At 46.5% G+C, this 16,580-nt stretch overlaps 1 protein-coding gene across 1 annotated transcript in view; it reads right to left on the minus strand.

Annotated features, from left to right (window-relative positions):
• Positions 1–16,580, minus strand: part of RBM20 (RNA binding motif protein 20) — a 51,163-nt gene that overhangs the window by 27,088 nt on the left and 7,495 nt on the right. The window contains exons 5-6 of the mRNA XM_080822764.1: positions 7,959–8,102; positions 4,870–5,001 (exon numbers count right to left, since the gene is read on the minus strand). Of these exons, the coding sequence (XP_080678890.1) occupies positions 4,870–5,001; positions 7,959–8,102 (276 nt within the window). The remainder of the gene's footprint in view (positions 1–4,869; positions 5,002–7,958; positions 8,103–16,580) is intronic.

Here is a 16,580-nt window from a genome sequence, read left to right on the forward strand (position 1 = left end):
GCTCTGAAACCAGGCCCTCTGCCCCCAAACCGCCTGGGACCCTCAACCCTACCCCAAATCTCTCAGGGAAATCTCTGGTCAAGGAAACCTAAAAACTCCCCTGACACTTCTCTGATGCAGTAACTGGGAGACACTGGTTTAAATTAGTCCAAGTTCCCATCCGCATGTAAGACACCATGGTTCTGGAGGAGTCTCTCTAGAACAGCCCAGAACAGAGCTCATTCTTCTCATCCAGGTCTTCAGGAAGAAAAGACTCACTTTTTATTGATCCTTCCGATTTGGTCTTTCTCATTCTGTGAAAGATTCTGCCCCAAGTGCCCTGAGGAATAGAGCCTGTGCCACGAAGAGGGTATGGGGAGACCCGATGGCCAGCACGAGGAAATACTCGGGGGAGGCGATGAGAGATACCTTAAATCTCTCCTTTTTCTCCCTCCACTTTGCCCGGTGAGCCAAAGGTAAAAGTAGAGGAAAAACACCAATCAAAATATCCCCCCACCTCTGCAAGCTCTGGTGGGACCCCAAGTGGGGCCCCGTGGCCCAGAAATGCATACAGAGGTGGTGTTTTGATGTCCACCCCTCTAATAGCCGCTCCCCCTCCTCCACCCTGCCCTGAGGTGACACAGGCCTGGCCAGCCACAGCATGGCCTTCCCTAGTACAGAGATTGGCTCAGGGAAGGACACGTGTCCCGAACGAGCCCGATCACGGTCGCTCTCGGGACCTCTGAGGAAGCTACTCCAAAAAACCCAGGCTCTCTCGTGGAAGGAACAGAACGGGAGGAAGAGACGCCAGATGGCTGCAGTTGATGAAGCCATCACGCCACCTAGAGGAGGGAGGCTGGGGCTGCCCGGGCCATCCAGGGAGACCCCCAAAACAAAGCCAAGCAAACAGGAGGCAGAGTGGAGAAGAGCCAAGTCCTAATGATATCACTGAGGCCCAGAATCGAGCTGCACCCGCAGCCACGGCCATTCCTGGCCTCTTCATTTACACGAGCCAATAAATCCCCCCCTTTAAAAACAAAACACTTTAGTCCATAAGCTTAAAGGAGATCATTTTCTGTCACTTGCAGAGAAAGTCCTAGCTGATTCACGCCAACATAGGGACCACGATGCATGCATTCCTATGTGGCTGCAGTGGGTTTTGGGATCTTTCTCGTGGAGGCATCTTGACAGCTTGGGAGTAGAAAATCCTTCATAAAGGGCAGAAAACAACGTATTCTAGTACCCTGTTGCTCAAAGTGTGCTGTGAGAACCGGCAACACCTCCTGGGGACGTGTTGGAAAGGCAGAATCACAGCCCTGCCCCACTTCTACTGAACCAGAAATTTTAACAGGACCTGCAAGTGATTTGTTCATACATAAAGTTCGAGAAACCCTATTAGAATACTGTCTGCTGCTTATGGGCTGGGGGCCTAACAGCACATTTCCAGACTTCTCACATGGACAGTGGAGATCCTACTAACACAACACAGAGGTGCAGACATACGCAAAGCCAAAACAGTCCCAGGTTTTGATCGGGGCTATTCCAGGCCCTATGATCTTGTGCAAGTCATTGAACTTCCTTGGGCCTCCATTTCCTTATCGGTTAAACCGAGATAACGAACACCTGTCTGACGGGACTGATGTCAGGATTAGAGTAGATGACATATGTGAAGTGTCTGGCCCATGACCTGACCCAGAATACCAAGACTCAATTAAAAGTACCTATTCTTGGTATTATTGTTGTACTGTTATAATTACTGTCATTATCCACCCTACACACCTCCCAGGGGAAGGTGACCGCAAGAGTCAAAGAGATAATACATGGGGGAAAAAATGCTTAAAACCAACGAACTCAAGGTAGAGCCCTTTCCTGATCTGGTAAACTGAGGTTCATGCGGTTGAAACACCTTGTCCAAGCTCATCTAAGCAGGACTAGGTAAAACCCAGGTAGCGCCAGCACCCTCCAATCTGGAATAGGTCACGTGGTTGTCGATAGTTCTGTTTTCCCATCCTTCCTCACACCAGACTGTGAGCTCCTCCGCCAGCCTGCTGTGTCTATAACCATGGCACCTGGCCCAGCTCCCGCCCACAGTGGGCACCGAGTGAACATTTGCTGAGTGCAGACCTTGCCCATCTGACCTCTTTAACCCATGGTGTTTGCACCACCCCAAACCATCTCCCGCAGTAAGGTACTATGGTGCCTTAGTCCCTTCATTTAAAAAGCTGAGTACTCCTGCTAATCCTAATCAGAATCTTACAACGTTTCATTCAGAGACCGAAGATCCACTGGGAATTTAGTGCAGAAATTCAGTTCTAGCCTCCAGGGGAGAATCCAGGAGAAAAGAAACTTTGGCTGGGTCCACAATGGGATGGGATCTTTCATTTGTCTGAGCAAAGCAACATGCTTTCATTCCCCCGGGGGGGAAAATGCCAGGTTCTGCTAGAATTGTTGGCAAAGGAACTTCAGAAGCAATAATACAAGCACAGTAGAATCAAGGCTTTGGCGACATTACCATCTCCACATGCAGACTTGTCAGAATGCTACCCTTAGCTAGCAACAACCACTGAGCCTTTGTCTCCGGTCTTCAATCTTGAAGGCAGATTAAAGGCTGTGGGTCTTGAACAAAATGGGCCCTCAGTAAATGTGGAATAAGCTGAAGTGAACTAGAAGGGAGCTATTAAAATGGGACAGTAGAAAGCACAAAATAAGAAGTAGATTTAGATAAAAATACAGCAATTTAATTACAATAAATCCAAATGGACTAAGTGCCCCAGTTAAGTAAGCTCCTTCCTGCAAACCATGAAGAAGACACAGTCTAAAGAAAAGCATGGGCAAATGACCTTAAAAGAAACTTTCGGGGCACCGGGTGGCTCAGTGGGTTAAGCCTCTGCCTTCGGCTCAGGTCATGATCTCAGGGTTCTGAGATCGAGCCCCGCCTCGGGCTCTCTGCTCAGCGGGGAGCCTGCTTCCCCCCTCTCTCTCTGCCTGCCTCTGTGCCTACTTGTGATCCCTGTCTGTCAAATAAATAATAAAAATAAAATCTTAAAAAAAAAAAAAAAGAAAGAAACTTTCCACCACAGAAGATCCAAACGGAATGGCCAATGAACACAGGAAAAAGGGCTCACCTCAATTAGTAATCAGGAAAGTAAAAATATAAACCATGATGGGGCACCTGGGTAGCTCAGTCGGTTAAGGGTCCGACTCTTGGTTTCTGTTCAGGTCATGATTCTGAGATGGAGGTTCTGAGATGGAGACCCGTGTCAGGCTCCCAGCTTCTCTCCTCCTCCCTCTGTTCCTCCCCCCACTCACATGTGTGCTCATTCTCTCTCTAAAACAAATAAATAAGTCTTTTAGAAAAAGTAAAAAAGAAAACCATGATAAACCAATATACATTTCCAGATAGGCAAAAATCAAAAAGTCATCTAACAAAATGTTAGTATAAGAAAGCATACCACTGAAAACTCTTACTCTAGCAGGAACGTAAATCTGGGACAACTGATTTTGAAAAGGGCTTGCTGGTAAAGTTCAGGGTAAGCGTGCCTTGGGATGCAGCAATTCTATTCCTAATTTCGTGTGTGCCCCTCGTTATACCTCGTGTACGTATGTACCAGGATACCATGTTCAAGAATGTTTACAGTAACGTGTCCCTAACACCCTAAAACTGGAAACAGCCCAAATGTCCATCAACAGTGGAACGTTTAAATACATAGTCATACAATGGACATTTATGTAACAGTGAGAATAAACAGATACACCCAGCATGGATGGCAGAAGTTGAATGAAAGAACACAAAGAGAGCGATTCCATTCATGTAAAGTTCAAAATTAGGCAAAACTAAATGCTACCGTTAAGGGAGGCAGAAATGGGTTGTAGAACTCTAAGGAAAAGCAAAGAAATGATCATCCTCAGTCAGGAGAGTGGAGAGGGAGGGGTGGAGCTTGTGGAGGGATTCAGAGGGGCTTCTGGGTGCCACTGGTGGTGTATTTCTTGACTTTGGCAGTGGTTTTATGGGATTTATGAGATTTCAACCATTACTACTTATTTTTATTTATTTATTTATTTATTTGAGGTGCGGGGGAAGCAGGGAGAGAGGGACAAGCGGACTCCACACTGAGCGCAGAGCCCAACAAGGGGCTTGAGATCGTGACCTGAGCCGAAATTGAGAGTTGGAGGCTTAACTGACTGAGCCCCCCAGGTGCCCCCATTACTACTTTTTAAACTGCGCAATACATAATTAGTCATTTTTCTGAATGTATGTTATACTTCACAATAAAATAAGGAAAAAGAAAATAAAAAAGAAGAGACAAACGTAGAACAAGCTAAAACAGAAACAAAAGCCCTGTTTGGAATGATCTGAATTCATCCCTGACAGTCATTCTGACTGTGGCCAATACAGTCCTGTGCTGCTTAGAAGGATTTCTATGGGGCTGAAGACATAATTATAGAGGACAGAGGAGAGAAGAAGAGATCAGGGTGGGGTGGTGGTGAGGGAGGAAGAGAAAGTTACTGGAGCACTGGATGGGCAGAGAAGGAGGCTATATTCAGAGGTTTATGCTTGGAGCTCCCACCTCTGAAATGCAAACACCTTTCCCTTCTTCCTCCATCCTTCAAAAGACTTCCCTTATAAGTCTTCCCTCAAGACCCCTCCTTGAGTAGCATGTAGCTAGTCACCCTGTCTCCAGCATCCCTTTGCATTTTGTACTTATCTCAATAAGCATTTTTCTTGCCACATCATAAAGGTTGGCCTTCCCATGTGATATTCCCAAAGGCAGTAGGTAATCTTTGGATGTTTTCCTGTCCCTTCCTTCCCGCCAGCACTTAGGCCAGTGCCCCACAAGGAGACACACAGCTGATGCTGCTGAGTGACTAAACAATGGGAGAATGCTTTACCTTCAGCTGTAATTCCTTATATCTCTTGGACATCCGGATGAGCAACTTCTCACCGTTGATCACAGCAGATTTTTCTTGGTAATACTGGACCATGGCCTGGGCAGCTTCTGTGTAAGCCATCTCTAAAAAGGCCTAGGAAAAAAATGGAAGGATATAAGCTGAAGTTGACGTGAATGGTCTTCTTTTGTTGTTGGGGTGGCGGGGGGCGCAGAGGGAGAGGGAAGAGAGAGAATCTTGAACAGGCTCCACACCCAGCACGGAGCCTGACACGGGGCAGATCATGACCTGAGCCGAAATCAAGAGTCAGATGCTTAACCAGCTGAGCCACCCAGGCACCCTGATGTGAATGGTCTTAAACAAAAATCAGTACTAGACATAACTCCATGTCTATGAAGTTCAAGAATAGGCAAAATGAATCAACGCTGATAGATGTTAGAGCTGAGCTTCCCTCTAGGGCGGGGTTGGGGTTCGGACAGGGTAGGGTATGAGGAAACCATCTGAGGTTCTCTGGAAATGTCCCCTCTCCTGACCTGCGTGGTAATTACATGGGTGTACACATGTAGAAAATTAATGGAGTTGTACACTTAAGACTAGTACACTTTAGAGTATGTATTTTATACCTCAATAAAAAGAATAAAGATCAGTGCAAGAAGCTGTCTTTGATCCCATCCGTTCAAAGAGACCTATTTATTAACTTCACCCAAAGAGCTCATTATAAGACAGCCCCTCTCCTAATCCCCCTGGTCACCAATAATTCTTAAATTATCACTATCCATCCTGGGCCACATCACGCCACAGGAGCCCCCCTGGGATGGGAGAATCCATTAACCCACAGTTCTCTGAGGGGATGTAGTGGGGAGAGTGAGCCTTGTACAAGTGACCTTGGGCTGATCCCTGCAAAATTTGCTATTTTGTCACAATGAGGGTAGGAGACAGAGACACAGCCATGAGTCTCTGAGTTCTCACTTTCTTTGCAAGGAAAGAAAATTACTAAACAACTCAGGGGCTCCCAAGGCTTGAAAGAAGGCCATGGCTTTCTGAGTTACAGAGAGGAGAAAACCCTCAGTTACAGCTCTACAGCAAACTCCCTCTTTATTTAACTGCTCTGATAAAACACACAAAAAATGGGCTTTTGCATTCAATCAGTGTCTCCAGAGAGTTTCTAAATTGACTGTATTGACTGACCCACCAGTTTATCTCAACAGCGGCTGTGGTGGGTTCATCCTGTTACCATTTCTTAGATTGCTTTGGTTTGTACTATACAGACAGCACACGATCCCTCGATGTTGAAAAGGGAAAGTGGTCTGTGACCAGCGAGCCCTCACTGTGGGTCCCTACACTTGCAGTTCCTTGAACCGAGTGGGCTAACCAAGCTCATCTTCCCTCCTTCCCTCGCATCTGTTTCTGAATTTCAGAGATGCTTTTCCATGTTGTCACAGTCTATGGCAGATGTGTGGGAGATGAAGAAGTCAACATTCTTTAGGGTTTTATTTCAGATCCTGTCACCCAGCTTTCTAAGTGCCTCTTTCTTGATGCAAACATTTTAGCACCTCCAGTTCTCAACTGTCAGATGGGAATAATACTAATTCAGGGACTCTCACTGCACTAACGTTGCAAGCTGAATTCTGTACATTTATTCAAAATAGAATTCTGAGCAGTCAGAGCAAAGGGACTAAGTGAGTAGTCCAAGCCCACTTTGATGGAAGAAGACCACCAGTGATCTGACGTGGCTCAGAGTCTCTAAAGTTCATGTGTTAATTAAGAAAAAAACTTCCTGGGGCCCCTGGATGGCTCAGCCAGTTGAGTGCCCTACTCTCAGTTTTGGCTCAGGTCATGATCTCAAAGTGGTGGGATTGAGCCCTGCATCAGGCTCTGTGCTCAGTGTGGAGTCCGCTCAAGATTCTTTCCCTCTCCCTGTGCCCCTACCCTTACTCACACTCTTTCTCGCTCTCTCTAAATAAATGAATAAATAAATAAAATCTTAAAAAAGAAAAGAATGTCTATGTCTGCCCCTTTGGTTCATAAAGTAAAAACATTTATTAACATTAAAGATAAAATATTCTTATTCCTGGCCATTTCTCTGTATAAACTCATCCTTTCACTCTAGAAGCAAAGACAGCCATATTAACCCTCAAATTCTCACTCAATCCCCACGGGTTAAGAGTTCTTTGTCCTTTAGACTTACCAGGCACCCATCAATTCCCACCCTCCTGCTACAAGACCCAAGGGCTTCAAATGCTAACACCAAAGATCTCTGAAGACATCTGTTCACAGAGAGTTGTTGGCTCGCTCCAAACCTAGACTTTCAGATACGAGAAGCTTAGACGGTAAGACTGTAGCATTAACTCAGGGGGGTCTGTAATACAGTAAAAAGATTCGAGTTTATGGGTTTCTATTTTAGGGGTCAGTTGGCTTTTCCATGTTAATGAGTCCCTCATTCCAAAGTACCTCCTTACCTCCAGGCTACTCACAGAAGCCTGTACCCATCACAAGGAGGGTAAGGTGAGACCAGGGTAAGCAAAACACCACCACCAAACAAAACCTCTGTGCTATACCAACAAGAGGCCAACAGTGTATTACCTCTTTATTTTCAGAATAGTTTCTCTCTCTTTTTTTTTTAAGATTTTATTTATTTATCTGAGAGAGAGACAGCAGAGCAGGAGGGAGGGGCAGAGAAAAAAGCAGGCTCCCCACTGAGCAGGGAGCCCAGTATGGGGCCTGGTCCTGGGATGCTGGGATCATGACCTGAGCTGAAGACATCCGCTTAACTGACCTAGCCACCCAGGAGCCCCAAGAATACCTTCTTTAAAAAAAAATAGAAAAGATATTATTTATTTGTCAGAGGGAGAGAGAGCACAAGCAGGGGGAGCGGCAGGCAGAGGGAGAAGCAGGCTCCCCGCTGAGCAAGGAGCCCAATGTGGGACTCGATCCCAGGACCCTGGGATCATGATCTGAGTGGAAGGCAGACACTTAACCGACTGTGCCACCCAGGTATCCCCCACGAATAGCTCCTTTAAAAAAATTATATAGTTCCCTCCACCAATATGTGGTCTATCTGGTATGTCACAGTGTGAAAGTGCCCAACCTACCTGATTAGTGGACTTCATGAGGATGTAATTAGTGACCTTCCCAAAGGGCAGTCCCAGGTTAATGACGTCATTCTCCGTGCAGCTTCCTTCCGGAAGGTTGCAGATGTGCACCACGCGGCCGGCACCCGTTTTCCGCTGTGCAAACTGATGGGAACAGAGAGCTGTGGCTAGTCTTCCAAATACATTTCCCTCTGGCCTTCTGTTCCAGACGTCCCTAATGACCATCTTCCCCCCAATAATGAGTGCAAAAGGATAATATGAAATTAATGCAGAAAAAGAATCCATTCCCAGATATGTATAAAATATCAATTTTATGCCACCCCGTTACAGGAAAGATTTCCAACATTTTAATGAACAATCACATCCAGAACTGCCAGAGATGTGAGCACATGGGCTTATCCCTGGGTCACCGGGGGCAGGCTATACACTGTGACCACTTGAGAATACACTTGAGCAATATTTAATAAAACTTGAAGTACAGATAGCCCGGGATCTTGCCATCCCACTTTTGGAAATCTCTCCTACAGAAATAAGTGCACCAATATATAAACACCTATGTTCAAGGACACTGCAGTTATTTATAAGGTGCAGTAAAATTCTGGAAACAGCCTGGATGTCTGAGAGTAGGGGAACGTTTGAGTGAAGGATGGTTCAATGGAAGATGACAGAGCCATTAAAAAGCAGAGGTAAGTGAGCTGATAAGGAATAATTTTAAAGACAGTTCAGCAACAAAACAAGTTGCCAGACAGCACATGCCTTTTTTTGTTAAACAAAACAAAAGGAGGGTAATTGAATTGGCATCCAGGCCAATGCCTTTTTTGTTAAAAAAAAAAAAAAAAAATCTAGATGTGAGAAAGAGACACATCAAACAAGTGTTGTAAAGTTTTGATCACCGTTGGAACTTGGGGTTAATTTTATACTCGTCTGTCCTGTTCTGTACACTTGAATTTTTCATAATGAAAAATTTTTCAAGGCTATCAGCACAGACAGAGAAAGGCAGGCAGGGGAGGGTACCTAGCAACTTGTCAACACTAGTTATCGTCAAAGAGCTGAACTGGAAAGGAGTAGGAGGAGAGAGGTTTTTTTTAACATTTTTCTTATATACCTCGTATTGTGTGACCACAGAAAAAAGAGCACAGCAAGGATTTGTGGGAACCTTATATATAGACATCCGTGACAACAACCCGTGGTTTAGGGCGGTGGCTTTCACAACGGTGTTAGCCCTGAATCCTTTCTGCAAATACAGGCTTGCTTAGCAGCCCAGTATACTCCACAAATAAGAGGAGCTGGGCTAGGCAAACCCAGGGGTCCGGCCCCCTGCCACCACCACCAGCCAGCAGCCCCAAAGGACCTCTGAGGAACACAGTTTGGAAGCCAAGAACGAGGTTATAATCAAAGCTTCGGGAGGGAGGAAGTGCGTCTGTTTGGTCTGTGCAAACCTTAATCAGCCTGGGAGTCTCTGGGAGGTTCAAAAATGAGTAACCAGAAGCCAATCCAGTGTGGAAGAGAAGGATGCAATTTTCCAGACCTGAAACATGGTCTAATAGCATAGCCCACATTTGCATAATCACCATATTCTATGATAAAGTGAACTTCAACATCTAATTACATTTGATGTGGGTCTCATCCCTCACGAGGGCTAATATTTGGGTAATTCTATCACAAAGAGCCCTCATTTGTCTCATCTGGGCTGAGGACAATTAGAGTCAGTAAGAGTTTCCTTTCATGGCTCAGCCCTGAATTGGAGAAACCCAAGTGCCCCTTGCAGACCTCCCCCTCCACCATATCCAGAGGTCAAGCACTTTCCCAAAAAGGAATGGGATTGAGCGAGCGTCTGGCCCAAGCAGCTCCCAGAACATTGGTGCGACTCCATGGAGTGCAAACTGAGTTCTTCGTAAGCGATGAGACTTGAGTCTGAGCCTGGCTAATAAGAGCTGAACTCTTTTCCAGAATGACCACAAAGATGCGGGACCTTTGCTTCTCCCTTAGGGTGAGCGGTTCGCACAAAGACCACAGCCCCAGCTGAGCTCTGAGGCAGGGTAATGTGGCTGGTCCTCAGAGTTTATCACCAGGCAGGCTGAGCCGGGTGCTCTGCCCGCCCCCCTCCAAACAAGCATGGTCCTGCCCCATGTGACTCTGCTGTGGTCGGCCTGGGCTAACTCGTGCTTGGACGACAGGGCAGACACACAGAACCACAGGGTCGTTCTGGGCCACTCCTACTCCTTGCCTGTCCATTTGCTAGTGACCGGCATGAAGGCCGGCCGCTCTGTCACTGTCTCCTCCGGGCTGGAAGAGCAGCTCACAAGGCTTGTACCCGAGCTGCTGCGCAGTGGACCAGGCCTCCTAGAGCAAGCACTCCCTCGGCGGCCAGTCACCACAGTGCAAGAGGAATTCATGCTGTGGACGTTCTTAGGTCCTAAAATGACTGGGTCTCGGTTACGGTTTATACTCAAGTTTTAAAAGTACATTTCATGAGTACTTTCTTCTCCCAAGAAGGCAGGTCTACAATAGACTGACTCCGGGCAGAGGCCAAGGCCCTCCAGTGACCACTAGCAGCGTCTTCACTCCGACCAGTTTACTTCCATTTCTCATTTTCCAAAGTGACCCATGAAATGAACATCTGGAGGACTGAAAAATCTTGCAAATTGCTGTGTTAATGGTTTGTTCGTGTCTGGTTTCAGGGCCAAGTGAGAAACCCTATCTGGTTAGGGGAAAGAAAAAAACAAACCTTTTTATGTGTTATATTCTTTTGCAAATATTTGATTTAGGATAGGTTGGTCTATGTTCTTTTCTGCCATTGATCTAGAACACGTTTTCATTAAACTCAATTAGGTTCAAAATCATATTTGACTCATAACAGGTGTCCAGTTACAGGCATAATTGTTCTAATCTATTCTTGAGACTGTCTATATAAATGTGGCTATTATTTGCTTTATGCTTTATGGTAGATCTGCACAATGAGTTAGGAAAGGAGGGAGGGAGGGGAGTGGGAAGGGAAGAGGAAGGGAGAATGAGGTCTTCAGGTGAACAACTAGAGTAAAATTTGTCTACTGGGGACACAGACGACCCTGAGTCCCTTTGAGCACACACCATGATGTTGTACGCTAATTCCCAACCTGGGTTCTTTAATGTGTCCTTAAGGGTCTTTGAAGGTAATAGTATTTCGAGGGAGGGTCATGATTTTTTACATTAAAAAAAAATTTTTTTTAAGATTTTGTTTATTTATTTGACAGAGAGAGACACAGCAAGAGAGGGAACACAAGCAGGGGGAATGGGAGAGGGAGAAGCAGGCTTCCCGCTGAGCGGGGAGCCCGATGTGGGGCTCGATCCCAGGACCCCAGGATCATGACCTGAGCAGAATGCAGACGCCTAACGACTGAGCCACCCAGGCACCCCAATTTTTGACACTTAAAAAACCTGAGTTGAGTCTCTTCACTCTATCAATATGGTAACCCTGTTAGATCTTAAGCTGATGAGAAAGTCTGATTCATATGTCTGTGTTTTTGATTAATAAAAATGGGTAACTAGTTAATTACTCACTAATATAAGTCCTTTCTTTGGCAGATACAGTACTTTTCCAAACATGGAACGCAGGGCTGTGGCTGCACGAGGTAGGTAGGAGTCGATGATGAAGGGGTCGGGTTGTAAGAAGCATGGGGCTTTCGGATGTAGCAGAAGACAGGGGGCGTGGATCCAAGTCCCAGCCTGGCCACTGGTTGGGTGCATGACAGGGAAAAACTCATTTTCTTCTCTGAGCCTCCGTTTCCCAATGTCTGGAAGGAGGTGGGTAGCCTATACGTACAGAGTCCTTTCCAGATGTGAAATATCTGCATTTGTGCGGCTCTAAGTTCTGTAATTCCACTCCTCCCAGAAGACTGGCCCAGCTAAATCCGAGGATCTAGGACAATGATAACCTTCTCCAACGGTGCTGGGCTAAACAGGAAACCTGTGTCTTTCCCACTCCCCGTCCCAGGGAATGCCGTGTTGCTGCCGCCACCCTCCCACCCCCCGCCACTATGTGATCAGCTGGTTTCAGCAGGTGCACATTCACAGACGCGTTCATCTCGCAGACGCGCCTGTGTTGGGGGTGGTCTCGTCTTCACAGCACCGAAGACAAGCTCCAAGCAGTGAGCGCCTTGCTGAAGAGCCCTACCGTTCCCTGGGTGACTGTGTCTGCAGCGCCTTGAAGAGCTGAGACGATCCACTGAGACGAACGAAAGAGGCAGGTCTGGCGCCTCTCTGAGGACAGACACACACCATGTCTGGGCCTGAAGGTCTCCAGGGACCAGTGCTAGGGCGGTGAGAGCATCAGACATACCTGGATCTGCGTCTACTCTCCAGTGACTAACCCCAGGGAAGTTTCTGAATTTCTCCAGGCTGGAGTTTGCTTATCTATAAAACAGGGAAAATGAAAATGGATTCCCGGCCCGTTAGAAGACAAAACTGCTACAAAGTATGTAAATTGCCTTGGTGCAATGCCTAGCATCCAGCCGGGTCCTTAAAGCATGTATGTCTCTTTCCTTCCCCCGGCAGTTGAAGGATATGCTGTGATGCTCCCGACTGAGAAGAAAATGCAACCGCACTATGATTATGTAAGAGAAAAATCCGTGTTCTTAAGAAATTCATGCTGATGTAGTTAGGGGTGAAGAGGTACAATGTCTCCAGTGGTTCAAGAAAACACGCATAAATGATAAGACAGATGGATGGATGGATAGACAGACAGATTAAAACAGATGAACAGAAGGAAGAGAGAGAGAGAGAGAATGATAAACAGGTCAAAATGTAAAGGAGTAGTGAATCTGGGTAAAAGATAGACCTTATGGCAACTTTTCTGTCATTTGAATCATATTAAAAGTAAAAGTTACAAAAACTACACTTTAAAAGATGTGTATTAGGTATACATGCGCTCTGGGGCAGAAGAGTAGATGGGTTTAGAGAGAGTCGCTTAAGACTTCGCCAACTTGGATTTTTGATGTGAGGTGTTGATGGGCTGTGTTGACGTCCCGCCCGCGGCTCTGCCTGGAAGGCACACATGTGACAGGTGCATCTGTAACTGTCAGCCCAAAGTCAAGTTTCCAAGAGAGCTAAGGTGTCACGGGTTGTAACCAAAGTCCTGACTACTAGCCTAAAGGGACAGTCATCCTTTCCCAGTCTGGGGGACACTTCAGTCGGCCTGCGAGCCAGCTGAGACATGGAATGTCCCCATGTGCAATCAGGGGCCCGGGCTGGCTATTTTCACATGCTGAAGTCACGTACTCAAAACCAGATGCTGCTTCTAATGGTTCACGTGGCAGGGTCCCAGACCTCTGAACTCACTGCATCTTGTATTAAGTGGATGGAAATGTGAAAGCAGCAAACAGATTGTGTAGGGACTTTCTGAGACCTTTCCATGCCCCTTGATGCAGGCGGGAAAAGGCTTCATAGATGAGTTCAAAGAAGAGACTCAGTTCAATAACTTCCAAGGTTGCAATAAACATGTGGCTCTAGCGATGGGCCTGCTGAGTGAGAGTAGTGTCTCTAAGTCCTTCCTAGGGCGACCAAGTGTTGACTGGATCTTCGATAAACAATTTCTGTGTTCCAGCCTAATCTCCTTCAGGTGTGACCTAATTTCACGTGGCTCAGTCTCTGGTTTGGGGCTAAACACACCTGAGAACAGACACAGGGCAAATATTTATTCCTCATGGTGTGGACTTTGAACATATTATGTAGATAGCAAATGGGCATGGGTTGCATAGCTAAGGATGTTGGCTTAACTTGGAGGGTAGACACTGATATCTTTATTGACACTTCCATATGTTTTATAAAGCATACTAGCTTTGACTTAAAGTACATTTACTTTAGAGGTCTTGCATGGTTCACCTGCCAAGTAACTTCAATATCCCTGTAAATTCTGAAGTCGTGGAATCTTACAATGTGACGCAGCTAGGAGACACTAAGTGTGGGCAACTCAACAGTGGTTGATTTGTGATCCCAACTCTGGTCTTGCTGAAAAATCGGTCATTCGCAGACTTGATAAATCAAGGTAAATGCATTCAGGAGGTGGCATTCCAGCATAAGATAGGGTTTTACGTTTACAGCATAAGATAGGTTTTACGTTTAGCTATGGAAAGACATCTAGACACCATGTATTGAAAAAACCAAGCTGCACGATATTCTATGGCATTTTTTGATGTTTGCAAAAATATATAATTTTTCTAATTAAACATACACATGTACACTAGCTAAACCATCTAAGACATTTATTGTCAGTTTTCCCTATAGAGCTGGACTTTATTTTATATTTCTGTTTCTGTTTGGATTTTTTTTATACCATGTTTGTACTACTTTTGCAACAAGAAAACACATTTAAGATTTGTAAAAAGAAAAGGAAAAACACCCCAGAAAACAGAAGCCACTCAAGTATCCTGTTTCCCCCCTCGTTCTTTGCTTGCTTTGAAAACGCACAAGGTGGCCACCACCCAGGGCACAAGAGCAATGACAGAACTGGGAGGGGAGGGGAGGGGCAGGTGTCTTCTGCCTCATCCATTCCTGCTCTTCACGCTCTCTGCAACTCAGGAGATCAGGGTGATCTGTGCCATGGACCAGGAAGGCCACAGCAGACAGACAGAAGTTCTGGAATTGCCAGCCATCCAAGGAGCAGCTTAAACCTCTGGCCTTCCACAAACACGTATATTTCTCTGTGCCTCTGTTTCCTTCCTTATACAAGTTTTCTGGTGGGCAGGGTCCCAGGGAGAAAGAAACCCTGAGAAAGATGTCTGGCCTCCCGGGCCAGGAGAGCCCATGGGCAGCACCGGCACCGCATAAACTCCAAGGAGGCTGGGAAGATGGCAATGCCATTTCATGGGGACAGTCAGCAAGCTAAGTGCATCTTGGGCAAGCACAAGGGAACTATTTACAGCCTGAGAAGGCCCCAATGGCCCCTTCCAGAAACCTGATTACTCTGTTTATGACGACTCAGGCAGCCAAGGATAAAGTGCCTCTCCTCTGTCAAATGGCAAAAGCTTAAGTGAAAGTGAATACCCCTCTCCTGGGACCCCGGGGTGGGAGGGACAGGCACAAATCACCACCACCCCCGCCCAATACCAGCAAACCCAGCACACCATCAGTTCGGTGTCCCGTCTCTGTCAACAATAAACACGGAAATGAAAGGCTCGCACTCCCACGGAGCTGACCGCTGACCGAAGCGTCCATTCAGCCCAGCCTGGGCTTGGTGCAAGTGGTAGATGGGTTGTTCGGCCCTTTTAGATTCTGTAGTGGTGCAGAGACCTCCTGAAAGCCCATTCCCAGAGCGCTAAGTCGGTTTGCTTCCCTGCTTAAAGGCAGGGAGCTTCAGAGACAGCAATCGCTCTCTGCTCCTCGAGTAACAGCAGTATTACGATGGTGGGGTTCTGGCTGCTTCTGGTTTTACTCAACCAAATGTGCTTCTGAAAAGCTGTATCTAAGTGGAATGGGCCTGAGAAAGCCCTGGCACAGGACCAGAAAACATTTCTGGAGGAAAAATGCATCAAAGCTTTTATGGGTTCTCTGTGAGGGCTCGGGGGGGGGGGGGGTGGATAATGGAGGAATATCCCTGTCCTCATGAAATAGTTCTTTTCTGTTTGAGTTTTCCCTAAGTATAAATTATGTAAGCAGAAAAAAATAAGAGAAATGTATATACAAAAGGAGCCCACTGGGCATTCCTTAAGCCTCACCAAGTGTCTTTTGGTAACAGAGTAATCGCCCCTTGTTGTATCTGCTTATCTTTGGAGGTCAGTGTTTGTAAGCAGAATTAACAATCAATTATTTCTCTGAGGGACACTCCTGCTGCTTAAAGGAGTCTCGCAAAGTCTCTTTCCGTAGTGGATGAATCAGTTCTTCATTTCTCGGCTTCTCTTCAAATGTCAGTATTTGTGTATCTCCAGTTTTCCTAAAGACAGACTCACTTGCATTTGATGGACCACAATCTGACAGAAGAATGTGACCGTCCAGGCACTGATGATACAGAGACCCGTTGGGGCAGGCTTTGCCCTTGTCCCTCAGATGTCCTTGGGAAGGCTCATGTGACCAATGAGACCTCACTGAACTCATAACAATAAGACCAGTCTAGTGGTGCCCCTCCCCGTCCACTGGATCTGTAGGAAATGCCTCCAAACATCTCAGCTCACGTTGGGGGACACTGTCAGAGCGTAAAAGAATTCAGGTGCCAAGTCCCACTGGCCTCCTCCCCTTGCTCCATGGCTGATGGCTGGCTGAGGCCCAAGAAGTCCTTACCATCTCCAAGGCAGCTTCAGATCCCTCTAAGCAGCATGTGGTGTGTAAGTGGGTAGGGGGTTGGGAGGGCGAGAGGAGGGGGCAGGAAAGGGCTCAGTAAAGAGAGAAGCATAACAAGGAAGAGAACTCAGAGACCCTCAAGGACGGGCAGCAGGGCTCAGTGGCCATAAGAGAGGCTTCTAGAGCCAGGCCAAATCCCAACACTTCCACTTATCAGCTGTGTGACTTTCTGCAAAGCACTTAGTCCCTCTGTGCCTCAGTTTCCTCACCTCACAGGGTTGTCTGGAGGATTAAATGAGCGAATACATATGAAAATGCTAAGAACCTATTAAGCACTATATGAATGTTAGCTACAGTCAGCATCGTGAGCCT

Source organism: Martes martes (genome assembly GCF_963455335.1).
Source record: "Martes martes genome assembly, chromosome: 14".
Lineage (NCBI taxonomy): Eukaryota > Metazoa > Chordata > Mammalia > Carnivora > Mustelidae > Martes > Martes martes.